Source organism: Triticum aestivum, chromosome 3D (assembly GCF_018294505.1).
Source record: "Triticum aestivum cultivar Chinese Spring chromosome 3D, IWGSC CS RefSeq v2.1, whole genome shotgun sequence".
Lineage (NCBI taxonomy): Eukaryota > Viridiplantae > Streptophyta > Magnoliopsida > Poales > Poaceae > Triticum > Triticum aestivum.
This window is the reverse complement of record NC_057802.1, coordinates 41,094,026-41,119,603: the sequence shown is the minus strand read 5'-3', so window position 1 is coordinate 41,119,603 and position 25,578 is coordinate 41,094,026. Positions and strand designations below refer to the sequence as shown.

Below are 25,578 nucleotides of genomic sequence, written 5' to 3'. Positions count from 1 at the left end.
ATGACAGCTTCGCGGTGGCGTGGCAGACGTCGAGGTGGTGTGCTTGCATAGTGGCTGGGATCGCCGGCTACTGCGATCTGGCGGCAGCTCCGGCCGATCTGACGGCTCGAGCGAGGCGGGCTAGGTGCGGTGTGGGTCGCGGGCGGCCGACTCCGCCGTGGCCCTCGGCTGGGGGAGTTAGCGGCGCGACGGTGGTGGTTTGGACCTAGCGCTTTTCATCCACCAATTCGTCTTTCTGCCATATGTCAACCTCTTCGATCTTGCCACTGATGAGGTTCGGTGTTCCCCGTCGGAGATCAATACAGATTGGCCTATGTCGCCTCTGGATATCCAGATCGAAAATGCATCGGTCGTGCACAATTATCAGCCATCACGGCCTTATGAGAGCGCGCGAGAAGCTTGGCTTTCTTATCGGTGTGATGAGAAATGTCTAAATCAAGATTCTCATAGCATTGTTAGAGGTGGAGAAAGTCATGGCGACTGTGATTGGAGGTCTTGAAGCTTTGGCGGAAGAATATATTTGGATGCGATGAAGACTGTGTGCCAGGTGGTTGGTCACTTGTAACAGCGGCCTCGGCAAGTGGGGCCGGCAACACTGAAGGACTACATTTTTGGTGGCGCTCCTCGAGTACCGAGTCTCGATTCTCAGGGTGAAAACCCAAGGTCTGGCCTTTATTGGTTGTACCTGGCAATGACCTTTTTGAAGACATTGTTTCTTAGATGAATCAGACTTTCCCCAGGGCGAAAATACAAGATCTTTGATCGGGCAACGACAACGCTTGTGCATTGTTTCCTTCTTGGAGGCGTTGCTTTTGGAGAACTTCTTTTGTAATCCGGGTGTTGTCTTCGGTGGTGGTTAGAGTGCTGCTGTTAGTGATTGATCATCGAGGCGGGGTATTTTTTCTTTCTTTTGTTCTTTTCACTTCTTTTTTGGCTATGTGTATCCTTGATGTCTTTTGACATCTTATTGGTACAGAGGTCGGGTATAATTGGTATCTTCGCGATATGAATATATTCCCTTTGTCGAAAAAATGAATGTGGCATAGGTTGGACTATTGTAGCTCCAGTTTATTCTTGCAAAAACTACAGTGAAAAGAAGAAATACAACCATGTGAAATGGGATATCGTTTGGCACCCAAAAGATCAGGGTGGTCTTGGGATCAAGGTTTTGTATTTCTGGATGCAAAAAAATCTCGTGGGGCACGGAGATTTCCGGTTACAGCAGTAACCAGAAAAATAATTATCAGACAATTTTTTAATGGATTTTGAATCCAAAAAATTCATTAAAATTCAAAAAACTGAGTTATTTTGCTTGGTACGATGATTTCTTGCGGGGTACCGGGATTCACGATTACCGGGCGGTAACCAAATTTTCTGCCCAGTGACCAAATCACTACTTGGGATTCAAGATCTTGAGGTAAAAAAAATACTGCCTTCCTTAGAAAAGGCCATTTTTCAACTTTTTATCAAGGATGACTTATAGGAAAAACTTTTTGGCAACAAATATCTTGCCTCAAAAGCATTTTGACAGGTTTATTGGAAATCAGGGAATTCACACTTCTAGGCTTGGCTGGTAATGTTCTGTAACCGCTATTCACAAAACAACTACTCCCTCCGATTCAATATAAGTTTCACAGTTTTGAATTGGGGTCAGTTTAAAACTACGACACTTATTATGGATCAGAGGTAGTGGTATTTCTTGGCTAAGTTAACAAATTGCCCAAACGCTCAGAAGCCAGCACTTAGTCAATTAGCTTGGGAAGGAACGTACAGGGAAGGCCGCAAGATTCCTTGTGGTATATCACAGGATCCATTCGTAGAGACTAATTAAGAGCTGCTAACTTACTGTGCATAAGTATATGCATTTTCTCATCGTTAGCAGCCGGATGAATCACCTTGACCTTAATATTTTAACACAAACTGCAATTAGATCTGGTCGCACACGAATACGTCAAGCCAATGTTAATTAGTATTTCGATTGGCGGCTAATTGCAGCCAGTTCCGTAAGCTAGACAACTTTGCTGCATGCTCTCACACACATAGAAGCCCATGTTAATTAGTATTTCGATTGGCGGCTAATTGCAGCCAGTTCCGTAAGCATACATGGGCGGCTGATGCAAACCTAACAATGAATTATTCGTAACTCCCATGGGTTTGAGGCCCGTTGATCAAAGGAAAAGGGGTGCGGGGCGCCCTCGGGGTGGGATCGCCCTTGTTGACCACATTTGGTCGCCCGACCAACAAATCTCCCCGAAGGAGAATGCGGCCCTTCTCGCCCCATTTGATGTCTCGAAGGTGGAGACTTTTGTCAAAGCCATGAACCCGGCCTCAGCCCAGGGCCCCGATGGACTGCTGGTCGCTCTTTTCAGGCATTCTGGCCGATGGTCAAGGAGGTCATCCTTGACCTGTTCCGTGAGTTCTCTAGGGGAACATTAGACATGTCCCGGCTTAACTATGAGATCATCTCCCTGATCCCCAAGGTGCTGGGAGCCGCTGACATTCGGCAGTTCCGTCCTATCACAGTCCTCAATGTGTTATTTCGGATTTTGGCCAAGGGGTATGCCACTAGGGCGGCCCTAATCGCCCCCCGGATCCATCACCCGAACCAGTCAGCCTTCACGAAAGGCCGGTATATTCTGGATGGGATCCTTGTTCTCCAGGAGGTCATCCATGAAGTCAAGAGCAAGCATCTTTGCGCTTTGTTCTTCAAGATTGACTTCCATAAAGCATACGACATTGTCCATTGGTCCTTCCTTCGGGAGGTGTTGCTAAAGCGTGGGTTCACTCTCATTGAGTAACCCGGGTGATGCAGCTAGTGACGAGTGACCCGTATGGCTGTGAACATAAGTGGGGAGATTGGGCCTTACTTCATGACTGGCCAAGGAGTACGGCAAGGAGATGCGATCTCCCCATTTCTCTTCAACCTTGTGGTTGATGCTCTTGCTTTGATCCTAGATTTGGCCAAACGGGCGGGGCCACATTAGGGGTATTTGCCCCCATCTTGTGGCCAACGGAGGTCTGACCCACCTCCAATATGCAGATGACACCATTATGATGGTGGAAGGATCGGACGAGGATATTCAGAACCTCAAGTTCCTCCTCCTCTGCTTTCAGGAGATGTCGGGCGTCACGATTAACTTCGCCAAAAGTGAGGTGATGGTCCTTGGGTACTCCCAGGCGGAAGCTCAGGGAATCGCCAATCGTTTGAACTGTCGCTTGGGATCCTTCCCGACCACTTATCTAGGCATGCCAATTAGTGACACACTTCTACTGGAGAAAAACTTCCGCCCAATAATCGCCAAGCTCCAACCTAGGATGGAGCCTTGGCAGGGGAGATGGCTTTCCAAGGCTGCTCGAGTGATTCTAATGAACTCCTCCCTTATTAGCATATTGATGTACACCATAGGATTCTATAGTCTACATGAATCCCTTCGTCATGAGGTCACCAAACTCCTCTCCAGATTCTTCTGGGCTGGAGAAAACAATAAATAAAAGTATTACATGGTGAAGTGGTCTGAGATTTGTAAGCCTAAGGACCAAGGAGGCCTCGGGGTCATTTCATCCAAGCGGATGAATATTGCCCTCCTCTCCAAATGGCTTTGGCGTATTCAAACCGATGAGGGTGGGCTGTGGCCGGAGATTATCCGCGCGAAGTACCTCCACGGACAACCGTTGGTCTTCGCCTCTAGATCTGGAGGGTCCCAATTCTGGCAACCAGTGATCCGTCTGATGCCGGTCTTGCGTATTGGGACCTCCATTAACATGGGCTCCGGTCCGGCATCCTATTCTGGCTTTATAGGTGGGTCGGGACCTGTCCCTTTACGGAACGCTTTTATGAGTTATTCTCGGTCCGTGCCCGCCCACAGCTTTCTGTGGCCGGGGCTTTGGCTGACATGGGCGCGATCGCCTTCCGCCGTACCTTCCGGGCGGTGGAGCTCGAGCAATGGGACGAATTACTTGAGTGTGTTGCCCTCCACTCCCCCTCCCTTGAGCCCGATTCGCTGTCCTGGCATCTCGAGCCAAGCGGCAGATGCTCTACTAGGTCCCTATACCAGGAGATTGTCTTCACTCCTGGACCGGTGGAACTATCGGTGATTTGGGAGATCAAACTTCCCTTGAAAATCCGTATATTTCTCTGGCAATGGGTCCAAAGCCGACTCCCTTCGGGCACGGAGGTACGAAAATGTAATGGCCCCAGGGACGGCCTCTGCCCCATTTGTATGGTGCCGGAGGACTGCAACCACATCTTCTTCCGGTGCCCAGCGGCGCAGTTCTTATGGAGCTGCTTCCGGGAGGTGGTTGGCGGCAATTGGTGCCACGACAACCTCCTGAACTTGTTCGGAAAGGTCCTTAGGCTCCCCAGTCCTAGTCGCGCCCCCACTTGGGTGGCTTTGGTACCCTGGCATGGACCCTCTGGTGTGCCCGCAATAAACTAGTCATAGAACGCGTGATTCCCTCTCGTGTGACTGATGCAATCTATAAAATGTGTGGCTTCTTACAGCTCTGGAGACCGCTTAGCAAGCGGTGCGATCGGGACGTCATCGACAACATCATTGGAGGTCTTCGTTCCTCGGCTTTAGCTTTTGCTCCACCACCGCCGCCACCTCCACCACCTCCTGAGCCGGATTAGCTTTTTTCTCTTTATTTGAGGCTTGTCTTGCTGTGCCCCCAGCGTGAATTTATGACTTGATTGTACTTTGTACTGACTTGTTGGATACTTGGCTCGTTGCTTTATAATATAATAAAGCGGGGGGAAACCCTTTTTCTCAAAGGAAAAGGAGGGTCCAGATTTCTCTAATTTAGCTTCTCTTTATGCGGCCCTCACCATTGATGAACCACTACAACATCCAAGACGACAGGAAGAGGCCAACAAGACAGAAGCCTCCTTGTAGGCCAGTGATTAGGTCGGCCTTGCAAAGTTACTCCTCCTGACATGTACACTTGACACAGGAAAACTATCACATCACGATATCATTGTTGAGCGTCGCCACCTTCTAGCCGACATTGGCGATGGCAGATGCCAATTCCTCACCCCTAATGCCTTCCATGGGCTTTACCTTTTTCTAGAGTGAAGATATCAGTGAAGATATCCTGGATGTAGACCTTTCACATCCGGCGGCAATGGTTATCACAGGAGGTTCAACAATGCCCTTCCCGCCCAAGCCGGCAATGTCCTCACGAGTGTTGGGGCCAAAACTTTAAGATAGAGGGTTCAAACATGTCATGTAATGCTAAAAGGGGCCAAATGATCTGAATCAAACAAATTTTCTCGCACATTTGGAGGATGAGGAAGCAGGTATACGTGTATTTGTGAGGGCCCGGGAGGAGCCACGGCCCTTGCCAGTCCCCCTATTTACGTGGCTGGTAACATAACATGATTTCCCAGTTGGTTCTAGTACACAACTCTAAGTCGGTTATACCATGGAGATAGTACTCGTATATTATCCAACTCAATTATATGAAATTGGCTAGAACAGTTTGGCCTCAGTTGGTTTGTAAAACCTCGAACGACATAATCCTTGAAACGTGTAGAAACCCGGCCAAAGATAATCAGCCCCTAGTCGGCTACATAAACAAAATTGTCTCCGATATATAATTCTACAGATTTCATAATGAGCGAACATTCGCTCATCTTGGCACGACCCAATCACAGCATGCAAAGTCTGATGGGTAGTTGTATACATGCATATGATGATGTAAGCAAAGTATAACATTCTTTCAACCAACATTATTAACGTCACAGTTATATTCCTCGGGGCACTCCTATCCATACCCGGTTAGGATAATAATACACAATGCTGATTGGCACCAGCATATATTCCTATCGGGTTCACGTGCAAAAGTGGCTACATAATAAAATAAAATAAAATTTTAGTTTCACATATGGTTTGCAGATAACCCTACAAATCAAATTCAGAATAGTTTCATTGCAAACTGGTCATCACCAAATCTCACATGCACATCACATTAAATTTACCCAGGTCTCACATTTAGGTCACATTCACTCCACGATGACAACTGTATAATAAGTTTAAATTTCAACATGTCAAGATCTGAAATATGCCATTTTTATTTTTCAGAATATGACAGTTTTCCTGGGTGCAAATGAGAATATGACGATATTTGAACATATGTGACAATTTTCTCATGTGCATTGTGGGAAAAACATTTATTTTACATTGATGACACACATGGAGCAGGCTCATGCATCTAAGCACACGACTCACTGGGGAAAGTAAGGTTTGAATTTGCATCAGGAAACTAAGAACAAAAAATATAGGTGGAAGAATTAAACAGCCAATGGTTGCGTACTATAATGGTCTTAAGGCTAGATGGGCTTGAGGAATAGGCTCTCGACGGTCTCCTGAAGATGTGTACTTAGTGTGTACACATCGTTCCTATTATCATAGAACAATGACGAGCTGCGTGCTAAATCAATAATTGGTTGCAAGGCTGGGAGAAGCTCATGATTTTCAAAGCGAGCTTTGTTCAAAATCTTCCATTCCTCTTCTATTAGTTCATCGATCCTTGCAATGGCCACCTTGTCTGTGACTCCATGCTCATGGATGTAACACTCCACGGAGCTTGCTGCATCACCCTTACACTTCCGACGCTGTACGGCATTATTAATATACGTAAAATGACATGAAGTGTTTACATATTATTATAATTAATCTTCAAATCATATATAAATTTATACCTTAAATGCAGCAATGTCGTTCATGAAACGTACAATCTTTCCACCTGCTCTGACAACGTCGGGTACGCCAGCTGCCCAATCGAGTGACTGCTTCATTATTTTTCGATCCACGCCTGCCATCACACTCAACGATAGTGTTGGTCCGCCTACCGTTAGGCTAGTCAAATTTACTTGATCTTCAAATTTTGGCCAGTGATTATTGTGTGACCATTCGGCTTCTTGTAGATAACCGCTAACATGATTTTGAAACTGTATGCATGGGTACATGCAAAAAATAAGCCAAATAACTTAATCAAAAGGGCTAAAGCATAATCACTAATCATATTTTCTTGTCACATATATAACATGTATTTTATTTCTTTAATTTCAAATTTTCTAACATAGAAAGGGCATGTATGTATTACCGCTTTTCTGAGGTAGGAAACATTGTAGTCGACGTTGGCTGGCACTTCATCCTCAATATTCTTAAATGTTATCAGCAACTCCATATACAACCTCTTCAGGTACTCCGGCAGAATATCAACGGCACTTTCATCCCATCTATAGGACCAATTGTGTATGGCACAAAAGAAAGTAGTGAGACACTTCTATTAGCTTGTTACTGACAATTGTTTCTAGATGAAGACCTACTGATGGCATATTCAGATAAAAGATGAACATCTCACTGCAAGATTCTATCTCACAATTTACAAAATAAGGAAACCAGGGTTGATGGAAGAATACGCAGAGGAATATGGGTTCATATGAGCTAACCAGAACTTTATTCTCTCTGTCGTATAACGGCAGGAGTACGCGTGAGTCAACCTGATTTGTACTGCAATCCTAGATGTGTATATAAAGGAGCTGTGGTCCAAGGCATAAAAGGAATATGCAAATCACAATTCAACTCACTCCGAAGCAACTATGAGCAATTTGGAAGATTGGTTCAAAGTACTCTACATCGCCAACCATGCCGAGAACTAGAGATCGCTGGGATCTAGACCAGCTAGTTTATAAGTTCCTTTAGCCACCAAATACTCTTGTAATATATTTTGAGATAATGAGAAATTGACAACGAGGGAAGTAGGGTTATTACCCACCACGGGTGCTTGAAATCAGGTAAATTTTGTGCCATGTCTCAACCATTGCTGCCAGATATTTTGATGTGATCCTTGTGTTGCCCCACCTCCATGACATGACCTCCCAACTATGTGCGATGACAAACCAATCGCACATGGTTCAGAAAATACACATTTGTGCAACTTCATAGCTACATTCGGTCTTAGCGGGTATGTGGGTGATGTTGTAATGATACCATATTGTTGAAGGTCACAACCCATAACATCCTTCTCTTAATGATGCGTCAAACACTGGCTAAATCTAGATACCTAGAGTACTACCTACGTTCAATGATAGCTTCCCATCCCCACATATGTGTGTCCTCAGAACCGACACATCCAAGTTACCATTTAGTGGTAGTGGATGACCGTGAGGAGCTCAGTGACCTCATGCTTGCTATAGTTGAGCGACATAGACATATCTGTGACATGGTCGTCCTTGACAGAGAAGAAATGTGGCTCTCATCCTCTAGCAACGAACCATTAATTGGACATTGATGATGTAGTTGTTCCCCACCTCCGAAAAACTGTCACTTCACCTCCACTCTATGGTGGCAGCTCCTTCATCTACTAGAAAAGTTGTTAGATCCATGCTAACAATGTCATATCTGCGGCGGATGTATCTTGAACTCGTCTAATTAACAACAATGGTTGGGTGTCAGCCTCACTCAAGCGACACCAGTCATCACTGTTGCTATTTTTTATTGACACATTCCATATTGCATACATTTCTAAAATTGGGCCATGTGCTTATAGTGTTGCATTGGAGATGAATTATTTCCTTGTGTAGTGCATTAGACCATCTCATCGGTCGATTTTCACCATGTGGGATTTCATTTTACATTATCTCCTACTAACTTCCATAGGCATATAAGGCATATCCTATTCTTCGCGGTGTGTCGTCTTGGAACCCTTCGTATCAAATATGTGTTCATGTCTTATCCAAGATATTGTATCTATACACAATCTAGAAGATCCATTTTAAACTTTGTACTCATTATGACTGACATAATTTTAATAAAAGTTGGTTCACTATACTAAATAATTGGCCTATGTATAAATAGTTGAGCTTCCAAATGGCTAATAGGAAACAATTACTAGTATTTCATAGGTAAAGACAAATCTGATTAGTAAGAAATATAATGTCCACCACTCAAACCTTTGTATGGCTTCATGTAACTTCCGACAATCATCTATGGTAGCATGGATATCATATGTGTCATCCACAGTGGTAATAAGAACAATCATCATTGCGATAATACGTCTTGGTAGTTTGAAACCTCTCTGATAATATACAACAGAGGCCCATGTGTAGCTCTCCACCACGCGACAACGAATATAACTTAGTCCAATATTTCTAGAAAAACTGTTCCACCACCTGCACAATAAAATAATTAGTTTCAATAATATATTTCTTTGATTTAGTAAACATTAGCCATGCTCCATGTCAGAAAAATGGATCACACCATAAATATAAGGGGTTCCATGAGATCATGAACACAATTAGGAATAAATATATAAAAACATGCTATGTAGGATTTCACTTTTAAATTCTACACACATAGTAAGTATTCCATGAAAACAACAAATAAGCATAAATTATCCAAGTTAGGTTCAACATAGCTAGAAATATTTCTCTCTTAAGCCACATCAAGTAAAATATGACGAACAATAGGCATGCACTAGAAAATTATCCATAAGTACCCAAATCTATGGTAATGTGTAGGAAATTATTAGGCCATCAATTTCACCACAAAAATGATAATAGGAGATAATTTTATCCAACTTAAACTTTTCAGTAGTCTTTTGAGCTGTTGATGGAAGTTTTTTGGATGGCTGGTATCAGAAGTATGCTACCAGCTCATTCTCATATATGTGAGTAAGGATAGCCTGTTGAAAGCACATTGGATAGCTTACATAAACTTTAAAACATGGAGAAAGACCACCTTGAATCTTGTTAGCCCGAAAGTAAAAACGTACAATTTTCAAATAAGGAAGTAACGTGTATTTTTTTATGACATCACAAGATTATATTAGAGGTAATTATTTTTGAGGTAAATAATTAAATTTAGGGCCCATGAAATATATGAGTGATTTATGTGGTGGTCCATTTACTAAAGTTGGGTGTGAAATTGTGAAACCGTATAAAAAATAGATGGCTCAACTTTGATGTATCATAATCAACAAAGCTTTTGTTGGTAATGATTTACACTATGTATGAAAACACACACACACACACACATATTATTATTATTATTATTATTATTATTATTATCTCAATTTATCGTGATTCAAAAGAGAAATAAGAGTTTAACTTACTCAGTAATCGCTTTCAGCTCCTGCAAGTGGACATGTTGCAAAAGGTTAAAATCTAGTTTTGCGAGCTTGAGTAGAACTGGATTATATCCTTCCTCTCCTTTGTACTCAGAGATATAATGCAGTGTTTCTATCCTCTTACAAGCCCGTGGCAGTGGTATGTGAAGGGCCCGCTTGACTTGATTAGCTAGTGGGGTCTTTAGATCAATACCCCTCATTGATCTAAGATGATGCCTTGCAAAAGTTATGGCTTCTTCGAGTGTTGGCTCACCATGAACATGAAGATGAGCTGCATTATACAAACTTAATAGCCCCTTTGTATCATGTGATATGTCCTTACTGAAGCCCCCATCTCGTGTCTTGAATTTATTGAAAACATCTGCATTCACAAATTGATTTCTTTGTCAGAGATCTAATGTCATCCTTGTCAAGCTGTTTGAAATACAGATAATGTAACTCCAAGGCATGCAGACTAAGAAAATTAGCAATTAATCAAAGCTTCAAAATTCAATCAGCTAGCCAATTGTTAATCTACATCCTCTAAATGTCATGGGCATCATCCAACGCTATGATAAATAGATACAATTAGATACCTGGAGAAACCCAATGGCCATGCTCCCTAAGCAAGCGAAACCCCAGAGCAACTTCACTGAGGCTTGAGCTACTAAAAAATTCACTCTCCAAGATCTGGCTTAGCATAGTGTCGATCTGCTCTTTGAAGTGGTAATCTATTCCGAGATGTTGGAGTGTATCCAGTAAGCAAATTTGTGTTGCCATGTTGTTACAAGACTTAAACATCATGCATACATCTTCCTTCAGTTCATTAGCTCTCACCAACATCCATTCCTCAGACCTCTGCAATTGATTTCTTAAATTAACAAAACAAAGGGATGCAATACATAGATCCATGATCAAGTTATCCAGTTGGTATCCAAATAGTGGTGGAAATTTCCCACCAAAACTGTATAAATGTACTCATGTTAGAAATGAATAAGACTCGTAGCCATTTTTGTTCGGTCACCATATGGTGTTAATGTGAGAATAACAGAAGCATGTAAATACAATGTTTTTCTTTCTATTATAAGCATACGAATTGTGTAATATTTTCGCAAAAACATAAGGGAAATCTTTGTATGTCACTATGCACACACGATTATGGGAGTAATACCGCTAATGTTGTTCTTTTGCACTAACTATCATTTTCCTCCGGATTAGCCCAAAAAATTTTTAGCTAGTGACATCATGTCACGATTGATTCTCAACAAAGGTGAGCCACGTCATCAGTATGGCATTTTCTTCTTACCTTTTCACACTAGCCTTTTTTTCGTCAAAAAAAAACAAACGGAGCACTTTTGTCATATTCTTCGGGCACATCAATTTTTTTTCTTATGGGACAACGTATCATCTAGTTATTGTGAAAGCAAGTTCATTCTAATCATGTATAAATATTGTTGTTTTGAAGAAAAAACCTTTTTGGCACATGGTGTGTCATGTTCATAGGATTAACCAAAATTAATAATACCAAAAGGAGCCAAAGTTCCAATTTGATTGGAAAGATGCCAGTGGGTATACTCCGTTTATTTCGCAATACAGAGCATATTAGATTTATTTTAAGTGAAAGTCTGGTGAAGTTTCAGCATGTTGGCATTTAAAAAATTCAAAATAAATACAATGTGACAATATACTTAATGATAATTCTAATGATATTTATTTGGTATTGTGGATGTTGCCTTTCTTTATAAACTTAGTCAAACTTCACAAAATTTAACTTCGAAAAAAGAAATACATGCATTGTATTTTGAAATGGAGGGGGTTTGATTTAATAGCCTTGCTAGCTTGGTTTCAGCTTTTCATGTATACCTGCAGTGGTTCTGGCAAATATCCAGTAAAAAAGTCCCCCCATGGTGAGGGTTCAAAGCCGGACTGCTTTTCAGGAGCCGCGGCAGCAGCCAGTGGCGAGGCCACAGACTGACGACCCTGTACAGCTGACCGGGCTCCGCCGGCGAATCCTCCGTCAATTTTCATACAGCACGATGGTTTCGCCATTAGTTTTCTTGGGCTTTTGGTCGCTGAGACAAAAGTTGCCTGACCTTGCCCAGCCTTGATGGACGCTCTGGCCATGGCGCTGCCACCGGCAGCAACGGCGGATGCCATGAGAGCTTACGAGTGTCGCGTGCTGTTCTTCTTCAGGAAAAAGCTAGCGAGCTCGCTATAGTTAGCTTTGGGAGGTACGAGAATGCATGCGTTTGAGAGGCCTTTATATCAAGGGGGCTCATTGGAATATTCATGCATAGCCGCCACCATATGTATGCATCTTCTCATCATTAGCAGCCGGAGAAATTTCACTGTACTTAAGTTTTCAATGGTGTATAGCAGCCACTATGTCAGGGTCACCTCAGCAAGCGCAGAGTTGGTCAAAACCCAGTGCTAAGTCGAGTGCTAACACAAAATTCGTTGGAGTCGACTATTAAACAAGCACCGGTTCTAGAGTAGCGTTGACTCCTATATATATACCTGCCTAGATGCGCCAATCGCCCTCGATAGCTTAGAAGCAGCTCAAGATGAGAATCTCACAGCTGGAAAAGCCGATGTGGGTTCTGACCTGTGAGGCCTAGACTGCAGCGGTTTTGGATTTGTAGACTTCATCCAACCATACGCACGCTCTTTTAGACCTCCTACTAGTGTATCATATAAATGAGGTCATCTAAAGACAAACTTAAGATACTATGCACTATGGAGGTATTAACATATACGTGATGCTAGTATATAATACTTCCACTATGAGCAGCCTTAGATCTCAACATCTTAGGGTCACACATCATACTTACGTCGTCCCTCATGTGTAGCCACAACCACGCCAGGGTCCCGCATGTCAGGGTCACCTAGATCCCAACGCGTCTATGTAGAAGCAGAAACTGGACTTTATCCATCCCAGGTATGTGGATCCTTAGTCCATGGCAGGGATGTGTTACTCGAAGGATAGGTGTCCCGTCGACAATAAAGATGTGGTGCCAAAATTGGTTCCCCCGTGACGAATTCATGGACCACTTGTATGCCTCACCAATTCAGCTACTCAACTAGTTGAAGATCTGATAGATGAAACTTCAGCTCAATGGAGAGAGGGACTAATCCGTGATACTTTCCCGCCCATGGACGGGGATGCCATTCTGAGAACTCTGTTATGTACATGGCTTCAGAATTGTTGGTCTTGGAACTTGGAGAGGACAGCAGTGGTCTCAGTCAGATCCGTACATATCCCATGTTAGTGACTACAAAGTTCACAAGTGAAAGTTGGCTTGAGGAAAACACAACTCCTTTAAACCACGCAGTAGAGGAGAAGGGCTGGACTATCTTATGGAAAGCCGAGGTACCATCGAAACTTAGGCCTCTTCCAATGAACCGTCTCTTAGCACGTTCTCATGTATAGGAGCTATAAATGCTTAAGACACAACTAGACCAATGCATTGTTTCTTAGGGGCTGCATCTAAATTTAACGATTTGGAACTCATGCATACACTACTGCAGGAATGCCTAGCAGTGGCGGATGGGAAAAGGCTAGCAGTGGCGGCCAAGGCTCCTAGGGGCGCCCGCCACCGACCTCCCGCCACTGCTATGACCACATCAGTGGCGGGCGGGCGCTCGCCACTAGTAGAGCCTCATCAGTGGCGAATGGTGGAGTTTGCCCGCCAGTAGTAGAATATTGGCAGTGGCGGGCAGTGCTTACGTGCCTGTCACTACTTATTCTAGTTGCAGTGGCGTGCTTACTGGAGCGCCCGGCACTGAAAGCTTAGGCATGCCAAATAATTTTTTTGCAGCCATGGCAACAATTGTGCTGACATGACGGCGTTTTGCAAAAAAACAATTTAGGAAATTCAATATACACAACACGCATTTTAAAATTATGCATGAATGTTCACACTACATAATTAGTACTTTAGTAATTCACCAGTACTTGATTAGCATATGGGTTTTGCTAGGATCGATGCATTGACGAGTTCAACTTATATACATTACCGTTCAAAGGATCTACTTTGACGGTACCATCTATAGTGTTGCTCATAGAATAAAAACATCAGACGAAGGTGGTGTACGGTTTTAGAGAACATCTAGATGTGCCCTAGGCATACCCTTAACAAAATGAGTCAAAAAACTCAAAGAGCAAACCTGATAAATCAGATAGACCAGGTATTAAACCTGATAAAGCTGTGTTCGATGTGTACGAAAGGAAGGGAAAGAGCAAGTTATCCTTCCGCAAATAGTTGATCCCATGAGCATTCAATATCCCGTCCGTCTGTTCATCTATCTAGCTTGTTAAGTCTTTTGCCTCATTGTACTATTATTGCAGAAGAAGAGTAAGTAACGCTCCAAAGATACGGATGTGAACTCGAATCAACTTAAGAGAGATGACACGCGGTCCCCAACCCTATCCCAGTAATTCATTAGTACTCGATTAGCATATGGGTTTTTCTAGGATGCATGGAAGAGTTCATCATTATATACATTACCGTTCAAAGGATCTACTTTGACGGTAACATCTATAGTGTTGCTCATAAAATAAGAACATCAGATGAAGGCTGTGTACCGTTTTAACAAAATGAGCCAATGGACTAAAAAACTAACATGATGAATCAGATAGACGAGGTAGTAAACACTCACCCGATTCACTACTTGTGACGGAACAACTAGCCCTATCTTTCGCAAACACCAAGCAAAGATTTTCCTCCCACACAAACATTGTTCACATGTGATAGCCGCAAGTTCTTAATGTGCCTTTGCCTTCCCATTTGCTGGGAGCAACTTGTATTTCTCCTGCCCAAGTGCCTTGTATACTACCGATTTAAAACACTTTGCCGGAAAATACAAGAAAGACCCTACAAATTAGAAGCAAGGGCACAATACAAACTTGCTATTGTAACTTGGAAACGATGTTTGTATGCCAGCAAAATCTTTGTTCGATGTGTACGCAACACTAGTAGGAAAAGGGGCTTTTACCCCGGTTCATAAGGGCCTTTAGTCCCGGTTCTGGAACCGGGACTAAAGGGTCGTTACTAATGCCCTAACCCTTTAGTCCCGGTTCTTACACGAACTGGGAATAAAGGCCGTCCACGTGGCCGGTGCGGGGAGCCCAGGCAGGAGGGCCTTTGGTCCCGGTTGGTGCCACCAACCGGAACCAATAGGCATCCACGCGTCAGCACCTGGCAGGAGCTGAGGTTTTTGTTTTTTTTGAAAGGGGGTGGTTTAGGGGTTTTGGGGGGTTAATTTAGGTGTTTCATACATTGTGTTAGCTAGCTAATTAATAGAGAGAAGTGTCCTCTCTTATCTCCGTGCTTGGTCGACGCTACGTACTATATACGTATGGAGAGGAGTAGACACGCTAGCTAGTAATCAAATGAAGGAAACAGAAGATCGTCATGAACATATATATATGCATACAGAGAGAAGTGATATCGACCACCTCTCCTTCTCCGAGATATTGGTCGAACAACAAGTTCTCGTATATCTATCTGATCGACACTACCGGCTACATATATACAATAATTATCTCTTACAATACAATCTCCTAATTATATTGTAGGAACACAGGGTCCACATAGTATTCTCCGTTTTCAGCGATCACGTGGTCAAGGAAGAATGCCGCCAATTCCTCTTGAATTCCTCGCATACGATCTGGTGCTAGGAGTTCATCCCGCTTCCGAAAAATCTAATTTGAAGAAGGGGTCAATACATATATATATATGAATAAATGAAACTCAACACAAATGATGGTAATAAAATAAAATTGTGAATATTATTGCTTACGCACTTCATATTGTTCTTCAGTGTAGCCCCGCTCACAGGTATGGTAGCGGATGGACTCGCAAATGTAGTATCCACAGTAATTATTCCCGGGTTGCTGCCACAACCACTTTACAAGAAATAGAGGTCAATCAAACTGATAAGCAAGCATGCTAAATGGTATTGATCAAACTAGCGCTTGAATCACTAGGAGATGCGCGGAACATGCTACTATAGTACTTACTTTTGGGTGTCTAAATTGCAGCTGGTTCGGCAGTCCCGGGGCTTTTGAGGTGAATTTTCTCCAAACCCTGCCAGACAAAGAAAACAATTACTTGATATCAGGAAATGAACAAAGTTGCTGATATGGTGGATAATGATCGATTTAACTTACTTCTGGAGCATTTGAGTCATGTTCGCATAGTCCTGGGGATCTTTTCGTCTCGAGTCTAAGACGGTTACTACTCCCGGCTCAAGCTTAATCTCTAGGAGAATATAGTGGAAGCTGCGCATGCATGCATAAGTCATCAATTACATTACCATAACCTGGACTAATAAAGGGAAACCGAATATGCAGAAGACAGTAACACTCACTTGAAGTTGTAAGGAAAGAGTATTATATCTTTGTTTTGATTTAATACCAACGATTGTAGCAAGTTGGCCTCGGCTTCTTTGGGATCATGATTTGACCGTCCATTCATCTATGAGATTTGTGTTAATGAACCCAATATCACCGATTTGTCTTTTCTTCAATTCGGCGATCTTCAATCTGCATAATATAGTGAGGATAAGTATAAATACATGCAATGAAAGAGCTGACCTATATAGAGAGACTTAATGACAGAAGTAGTACTACTTACAGACAGTAGCAAGTGATCGTTGTTTTATCGAGGGACATTAGATTGTAAAACTGGAAGAAATCCTCAAATGGAACATTCAGCAGTTCAATTCCAACGAGGTCATGCTCCGGTTTAACTCTCAGCGTTAAAGTACTCATCCCATCAGACTCTCTGCAGGTTTTCATGTACCAATCATGTAGTCTTCGCATCATCGTGCTTAGAGATTTGACATCTTTGACGAGAGGCTTCCCGTAATGGTATTTGTGTTCGTCCACCTCCATGATTTCATAATGTACATCGTCGGGCAGGTAATCTCCAAGATCGGTATAACCGGGCACCATACCCGGATCATTAGCGACGATGTCTTTTGACACCTTGAGCGGGGGGCACGATTGGTTCTCTTGTTCGCCGAGCTGGGCAATTTTTTTCCCAGCTCGTCGTTCTTTCATCCTTTTATCACTGACAGTACTTCCCGACCGCTCCGCTTCGGCATATGCCTTTGCAAGAACGCGCTCATAGTTGCCTTTTGGCGGAGACTTTGGTGGTTTTGTCAGGGCAGCCAGAGTGCGCTTTGCTTTCACCGGATCTACCTTCTCCTCCGGAGGTGGATGTTTCTTTGCTTTGACCCCTTCAAAGAAGTTCTTCACTTCGGCTCGCACGATCTTCGCGTTCTCCTCCTCGGTCCTCTCATATGGTAACTTCTCTGGAGTCTTCAGAGAAGGACCGAATCTGTATTGCCTCCCGCCTCTGGCAGCTGTACTGCTAGACGCCGGCAGAGCAGACGGAGCGGCTGCGGCTGTCTTCTTTCCTTGCTTACGAGGCGGAGGAGAAGGACTACGACGCGCCGGAGCAGCCGCAGCGGCGGCGGGTCTCTTCCGCCCTTGCTGACGAGGCGGAGAAGGAGGAGGCTGGCTGCTCTGGCGCGCCGGCGCTGGCGGAGAAGGAGGCGGAGTGCCGCCACGCGCCGGAGAAGGAGGCTGAGTGCCCTGATCACTCGCCGGAGGAGGAGGTGGAGGAGGAGGCGGAGTGCCGCCACGCGCCGGAGAAGGAGGCTGAGTGCCCTGATCACTCGCCGGAGGAGGAGGCGGAGGAGGAGGCGGAGTGCCCTTACTCGCCGGAGCCGTCCAGTTCGGAAGCTTGATGAGCTCCTTCCGCCATAGGCATGGAGTCTTCAGAGCTAAACCCAGCCGAGTCTCCCCTTCACCGGTAGGGTGGTCAAGCTGGAGGTCCTCAAATCCCTCCGTTATTTCATCCACCATCACCCTAGCATATCCTTCAGGAATCGGCCGGCAGTGGTAGCTTGCGCCGGGTTCTGTAGGTAAAACAGAGCCAACAGCCGCCTTGACTTTCAAGTTCTGCCATTCCGCCATAAGGTGGCAATGTTGAGACTCCGTGATAGCATCCACGGGGTAGCTAGGAGTAGCCGCATGCTCCAGCTGAGGCAGCTCGGTGGAAGCCACGCTGCTTCTACGCTGAGATGGCGGTGTAGCTTCGGGGGCAGTTTCGGCATCTCTATTGCTGTCTCGTTCCTCTAGCACTTGAACCCTTTCGTGCAGACGCTGAATTTGGATCTGCTCCACTTTTTTCCTCCTCTCCTGGGTTTTGTAACCGCCCGCGTCCGGAAAACCAGCCTTCCACGGAACGGAGCCTGGCGTGCCTCGTGTCCGTCCAGGGTGCTCAGGATTCCCGAGGGCCATTGTGAGCTCGTCGTTCTCTCTGTCTGGAACGAACGTCCCTTGCTGCGCTGCATCGATATAGTGCTGAATCTTCTTGACGGGTATTGCAAGTTGCTCGTCCGTCCAACGACACCTCCCTGATACAGGGTCCAAGGTTCCGCCAGCCCCGAAGAACCAAGTCCGGCAACGGTCTGGCCAGTTCATTGTCTGTGGTTTGATCCCTTTATCAAGCAGATCCCTCTCAGACTTGGCCCACTTAGGCCGGGCTTTGAGGTAGCCACCTGACCCCGTGCGATGGTGAAGCTTCTTCTTGTTTGTCGCTGACATCTTCTTACTCTTTTCCGATGTCTTGTGGGCCACAAATGCGGGCCAGTGATCTCTGATCTTCTCATACCGGCCGACGAATTCAGGTGTCTCTTCTTTGTCGACAAACGTTTTCAGCTCATTCTTCCACCTCCTGAATAGGTCTGCCATCTTCTTAAGAGCATGAGACTTGATTAATTGCTCTTTAACTGGCTTCTCCGGATCCTCCTCTGGCGGTAGGGTGAAATTTGCCTTCAGCTCAGTCCAAAGATCATCTTTCTGCATATCATTGACATAAGACACCTCAGGGTCTTCCTTCTTAGGCTTATACCATTGGTGGATGCTGATCGGGATCTTGTCCCTAACTAGAACCCCGCACTGAGCAGCAAATGCATCCTTTGTCCGGATGGGTTCAATCGGTTGGCCGTCGCGCGCGATTGCTGTGATCTCAAACCTTTCATCCGAGCGCAACTTTCTCTTCGGGCCTCGTCTCTTTACCGCAGTTGTGCTCGATCCGGAGGGCTAGAAAAAAGAAGAAAGACGAGTGTTAATTAATATGTGTACATACCAAAACAATGAATGCATCAATTAGCTAGTCAGCACAGGCTTAACTAATATATTTACCTGGCCGGACTCTGTTCGGTCACCGGACCCGTCACCACGGGCTCCTTCTTGCACCAGCATTGGGTCACCGGAGCCATCATAATCATGTCTTTCCTCCTCCACTCTTCGATCACCGCAGCCTGCTTCTTCACCCTGTTCTTCCAGACCATCATTGTCGTTAAGATACGACAAGATATCACCTCCGGCTAAGATTATGTCCCCCAACACATCTTCTGCTTGCTCATCTCGTCCGTGCTCCATTGTTTCTGCAAATATTACAACATGGCAATTATTACACAAACATGACAGCAGGTGGATATATTAGTGCAAACGTAGACCTAGCTTATTCCGGGTTTGGGGTGGCCTAGGCAACGCTTCAAGGGTAGGGGCGCGGCGGGAGGGGGTAGGAGACCGACATCGTTTTTTTCTAGGGTTTGGGTGTCCTCGAGAGTTTTGGTCGAGCGAGAGGGCCGGGGGGTGCTCCCGTGGTATAAGTTATCACGGTCGAGAGGGGGTATACATATCGACCGTCCATCATGTCGAAGTTATCTGGGAGGGAGTTATATATATCGACAACGACGACATACATACACGGGAAAATAATGTTATCGGGGAGGGGGTATATATCGACCCCCCCCACGTGTTGAAGTTATCGGGAGGGGGTTTTATATCGACAACGACGACATACATACACGGGAAAATAATGTTATCGAGGAGGGGGTATATCGACCCCCCCTCGTGTTGAAGTTATCCCCCTCGTGTTGAAGTTATCGGGAGGGGGTAATATCGACAACGACAACATACATACACGGGAAAATAATGTTATCGGGGAGGGGGTATATCGACCCCCCCCACGTGTTGAAGTTATCAGGAGGGGGTTATATCGACAACGACGACATATATACACGGGAAAATAATGTTATCGGGGAGGGGGTATATCGACCCCCCCTCGTGTTGAAGTTATCCCCCCTCGTGTTGAAGTTATCGGGAGGGGTATATATCGACGACGACAGACCCGATAAAACATAAGAAAACGAAGAAGAAATAAAAAGAGGAGAGAAGAAGAAAGGAATAGAGGAGAGGATTGAAGAAAAAAAAAAGAAGAAAAAAAAGAGGAGAAGAAGAAAGGAATAGAGGAGAAGAAGAAAAAATAGAAATATTTCTATTTTTTCTTCTTCTCCTCTATTCCTTTCTTCTTCTCCTCTTTTTTTCTTCTTTTTTCCTCTTCTTATTTATATCTCCTCTTCTTCCTCTCCTCTTCTTCTTTCTTTCCTCTTCTTATTTTCTTCTTTCCTATCCTTCTTTTTCTTCTTCTTCCCTTCCTAGCTAGATATATAAAACTTTTCTAAAATTGTAACTTTTGCATATATAAAACTTTTCCATGTGGATCATCATTTCTCATATATATCGAATATATATCCATTGTCATATATAAAAACTTTCTATATATGAACAAAAAACTTTCTATGAACAAAAAAACATTTTTGACATATATATTCATACATTTTGAACATCTACATACATACAATTTTTTTTGTTCACATATACATTATAGCCACATACACATATACATCACATATGAACAAAAAATTAAACTAATAAAAATAAAAAAACAGAGCCGGGGCGGCGGCTCTCACAGCGGGGGCGGCTAGGACGATGGCGACGGCGGGGGCGGGGGCGGCGAGGGCGCCGGCGCACGGGGCCGGGACGGGGCGGGGGCGGCGAGGGCGCCGGCGAGCACGCGCGGGCCGGGCAGGGGGGCTCGGGGCGCCGAGGCGGCGCGCGCGAGCAGGGGAGCACGAGGCGGGGCGGCGCGTGGGGGCAGGGCGACGGCGACGAGCACCGGGCGGCGACCCGTCGAGGCAAGGGCGCGGGGCGACGGCGATGAGGAGCGGGCGGCGACGGCGAGCACGGGCAGCCTGGCGGCGTCGGGGGCAACTGGCGAGGTATGTCGAAAATTTCCTAAGTGTGGACTTATATAGCAAATCCTTTAGTCCCGGTTCGTGGCACCAACCGGGACTAAAGGTGGGCATTAGTCCCGGTTGGTGCCACCAACCGGGACCAAAGGCCTCTTTTCAGCAGCCCAAAGGGCGGGAAGCGGCGGCCTTTGGTCCCGGTTGGTGGCACCAACCGGGACTAAAGGGGGGGGCATTGGTCCCGGTTGGTGCCACCAACCGGGACCAAAGGCCTCTTGCTGCCCGCGTCGCAGCCAAAAGTTTAGTCCCACCTCGCTAGTTGAGAGGGGCTCGGAGTGGTTTATAAGCCCCGCTGCAGCTGCCCTCTCGAGCTCCTCTCAAATGCAGGCTTACGGGCCTAATCTCACACTATGCTGTCTGTTGGCCTATTGGGCCTTCTGCGGGCCTGAATCCTGGCCCAGGTTGGGTTTCTAGTCGTATTCAGGCCGTGGTGGCCCAATAGGTGGCAGTTTTTTAAATTTTTTGCATTATTTATTTTCTTTTGTTTGTTGCTTTATTTTTTAATTCTTTTTGCTTTTAGGTCAGCAAAATTATAAACTGTCTGTTAGTGCCATTAGTTTTAGAAAACATATAAACTTTCTATTAGTGCCATTAGTTCTTTATGAAAATTCTTTTTGCTGTATTTAGTTTTTTATTTTCTTTTTTGCTATATTTATTTTGTTTTATTTCTACTTACAACAAAAAACTTATTTATTTTATTTTATTTTGTTTCTAATTACTTATTTATTTTACTTTATGATAATTCTTTCTGCTATTAAAGTTTCTATCAAAAAAAGTTCTTTATGAAAATTCTTTTTGCTTTTAATGATTAAAAATAAAAAAGAGGCGCAATGCGCGTTGATTTGCTTCAAGCCTTTCGGAATAGTGTAGACTGCACTGCACATAGCTCGATGCAGTCTACCTTATTCCTCAAGGCTTGAAGCTAAGCAACGTGAGCATTGCGCCTCTTCTTCATCGTCTCTGCACTCAGGGCTTATAAACCGCTCCTAGTGCCTCTCAGCTAGCGAGGTGGGACTAAAAAACTGCTTAGCTAGTAAGAAACTCTAGTACCGGTTCGTGCCACGAACAGGTACTAAAGGTGCTCGTGGGGCCACAGCCTCATTAGTACCGGTTCGTGGCACCAACAGGGACCAAAGGGTGGAATTGGTCCCGGTTCGTGCCACCAACCGGGACCAATGGCCTTGCACAGCGGCGTGGTGGTGAGTTTAGTCCCACCTCGCTAGCTAAGAGAGAGCCGCACCTGTTTATAAGGTGCGGTGCGCCTGAGCTGTCGAGCTCCTCTCTAAAGCAGGCTTACGGGCCTAACCTCTCTGCACTCAGGGCTTATAAAGCATTTCAAATGAACTCTGAAAAGGTTGAAAGTTGGCATGGTATCATCATTTCATCCACATAGCATGTGCAAGAAAGTTGAGAGGGTTACGGCAAAAACTAGATGCACTTCTTGTACAAAACGGACAATGGTATCATACTCGTCTATTACAAAGTTGGCATGCTATCATCATAATAGTTGCGGGAGAAAGTCTTCACTTTTTCTTCGCTTGTGTCATTTGCTTATTGCGCCGTAACCATGGATAATCTTCATCGTTTATCAGGATGCTTGGGTCAGCCTTGACTTTGAAGGGAGGAATTTCATGAAACTTTTCATAATCTTCAGACATGTCTGTCTTGCCCTCCACTCCCACAATGTCCCTTTTTCCTGAAAGAACTATGTGCCGCTTTGGCTCATCGTATGATGTATTCGCTTCCTTATCTTTTCTTTTCCTCGGTCTGGTAGACATGTCCTTCACATAGATAACCTGTGCCACATCATTGGCTAGGACGAACGGTTCGTCAGTGTACCCAAGATTGTTCAGATCCACTGTTGTCATTCCGTACTGTGGGTCTACCTGTACCCCGCCTCCTGACAGATTGACCCATTTGCACTTAAACAAAGGGACCTTAAAATCATGTCCGTAGTCAAGTTCCCATATGTCCATTATGTAACCATAATATGTGTCCTTTCCCCTCTCGGTTGCTGCATCAAAGCGGACACCGCTGTTTTGGTTGGTGCTCTTTTGATCTTGGGCGATCGTGTAAAATGTATTCCCATTTATCTCGTATCCTTTGTAAGTCAATACAGTCGAAGATGGTCCCCTGGACAACGAGTACAACTCATCACAAACAGTGGTGTCACCTCTGAGACGTGTTTCCAACCAACTGCTGAAAGTCCTGATGTGTTCACATGTAATCCAGTCGTCACACTGCTCCGGGTGTTTGGAGCGCAGACTGTTCTTGTGTTCATCGACATACGGGGTCACCAAGGTAGAGTTCTGTAGAACTGTGTAGTGTGCTTCAGACCAAGAATATCCGTCCCTGCATATTATTGAGTTCCCCCCTCCAAGCGTGCCTTTTCCAGTCAGTCTCCCCTCATACCGCGATTTAGGGAGACCTATCTTCTCAAGGCCAGGAATGAAGTCAACACAAAACCCAATGACATCCTCTGTTTGATGGCCCATGGAGATGCTTCCTTCTGGCCTAGCGCGGTTACGGACATATTTCTTTAGGACTCCCATGAACCTCTCAAAGGGGAACATATTGTGTAGAAATACGGGCCCCAGAATGACAATCTCGTCGACTAGATGAACTAGGACGTGCGTCATGATATTGAAGAAGGATGGTGGGAACACCAGCTCGAAACTGACAAGACATTGCGCCACATCACTCCTTAGCCTTGGTATGATTTCTGGATCGATCACCTTCTGAGAGATTGCATTGAGGAATGCACATAGCTTCACAATGGCTAATCGGACGTTTTCCGGTAGAAGCCCCCTCAATGCAACCGGAAGCAGTTGCGTCATAATCACGTGGCAGTCATGAGACTTTAGGTTCTGGAACTTTTTCTCTGGCATATTTATTATTCCCTTTATATTCGACGAGAAGCCAGTCGGGACCTTCATACTGAGCAGGCATTCAAAGAAGATTTCTTTCTCTTCTTTCGTAAGAGCGTAGCTGGCAGGACCTTCATACTGCTTCGGAGGCATGCCGTCTTTTTCGTGCAAACGTTGCAGGTCCTCCCGTGCCTCAGGTGTATCTTTTGTCTTCCCATACACGCCCAAGAAGCCTAGCAGGTTCACGCAAAGGTTCTTCGTCACGTGCATCACGTCGATTGAAGAGCGGACCTCTAGCTCTTTCCAGTAGGGTAGGTCCCAAAATATAGATTTCTTCTTCCACATGGGTGCGTGTCCCTCAACGTCATTCGGAACAGCTAGTCCGCCGGGACCCTTTCCAAAGATTACGTGTAAATCATTGACCATAGCAAGTACGTGATCACCGGTACGCATGGCGGGCTTCTTCCGGTGATCTGCCTCGCCTTTGAAATGCTTGCCTTTCTTTCGACATTGATGGTTGGTCGGAAGAAATCGACGATGGCCCAGGTACACATTCTTCCTGCTTTTGTCCAGGTATATACTTTCAGTGTCATCTAAACAGTGCGTGCATGTGTGGTATCCCTTGTTTGTTTGTCCTGAAAGGTTACTGAGAGCGGGCCAACCGTTGATGGTTACAAACAGCAACGCGTGCAGGTTAAATTCCTCCCGTTTGTGCTCATCCCACGTACGTACACTGTTTCCAGTCCACAGTTGTAAAATTTCTTCAACTAATGACCTTAGGTACACATCAATGTCGTTGCCGGGTTGCTTAGGGCCTTGGATGAGAACTGGCATCATAATGAACTTCCGCTTCATGCACATCCAAGGAGGAAGGTTATACATACATAGAGTCACGGGCCAGGTGCTGTGATTGTTGCTCTGCTCCCCGAAAGGATTAATGCCATCCGCGCTTAAGCCAAACCATACGTTCCTTGGGTCAGCTGCAAACTCAGCCCAGTACTTTCTCTCGATTTTTCTCCACTGCAACCCGTCAGCGGGTGCTCTCAACTTCCCGTCTTTCTTACGGTCCTCACTGTGCCATCGCATCAACTTGGCATGCTCTTCGTTTCTGAACAGACGTTTCAACCGTGGTATTATAGGAGCATACCACATCACCTTCGCAGGAACCCTCTTCCTGGGGGGCTCGCCGTCAACATCACCAGGGTCATCTCGTCTGATCTTATACCGCAATGCACCGCATACCGGGCATGCGTTGAGATCCTTGTACACATCGCGGTAGAGGATGCAGTCATTAGGGCATGCATGTATCTTCTGCACCTCCAATCCTAGAGGGCATACGACCTTCTTTGCTGCGTATGTACTGCCGGGCAATTCGTTATCCTTTGGAAGCTTCTTCTTCAATATTTTCAATAGCTTCTCAAATCCT

General features: G+C 45.0%; 1 protein-coding gene across 1 annotated transcript; it reads right to left on the bottom strand.

The window, feature by feature from the left end:
• Nucleotides 1-6,328: 6,328 nt before the first annotated feature.
• LOC123074007 (tau-cadinol synthase-like) lies at nucleotides 6,329-12,234 on the bottom strand. Its single transcript, XM_044496970.1, has 8 exons — nucleotides 12,204-12,234; nucleotides 11,974-12,122; nucleotides 10,707-10,968; nucleotides 10,117-10,492; nucleotides 8,957-9,175; nucleotides 7,105-7,240; nucleotides 6,701-6,949; nucleotides 6,329-6,613 (listed from the first exon to the last, which is right to left on the bottom strand). Exons 1-8 carry the CDS (start codon nucleotides 12,232-12,234, stop codon nucleotides 6,329-6,331), a joined length of 1,707 nt encoding a protein of 568 aa, XP_044352905.1.
• Between the last annotated feature and the right edge of the window lie 13,344 nt (nucleotides 12,235-25,578).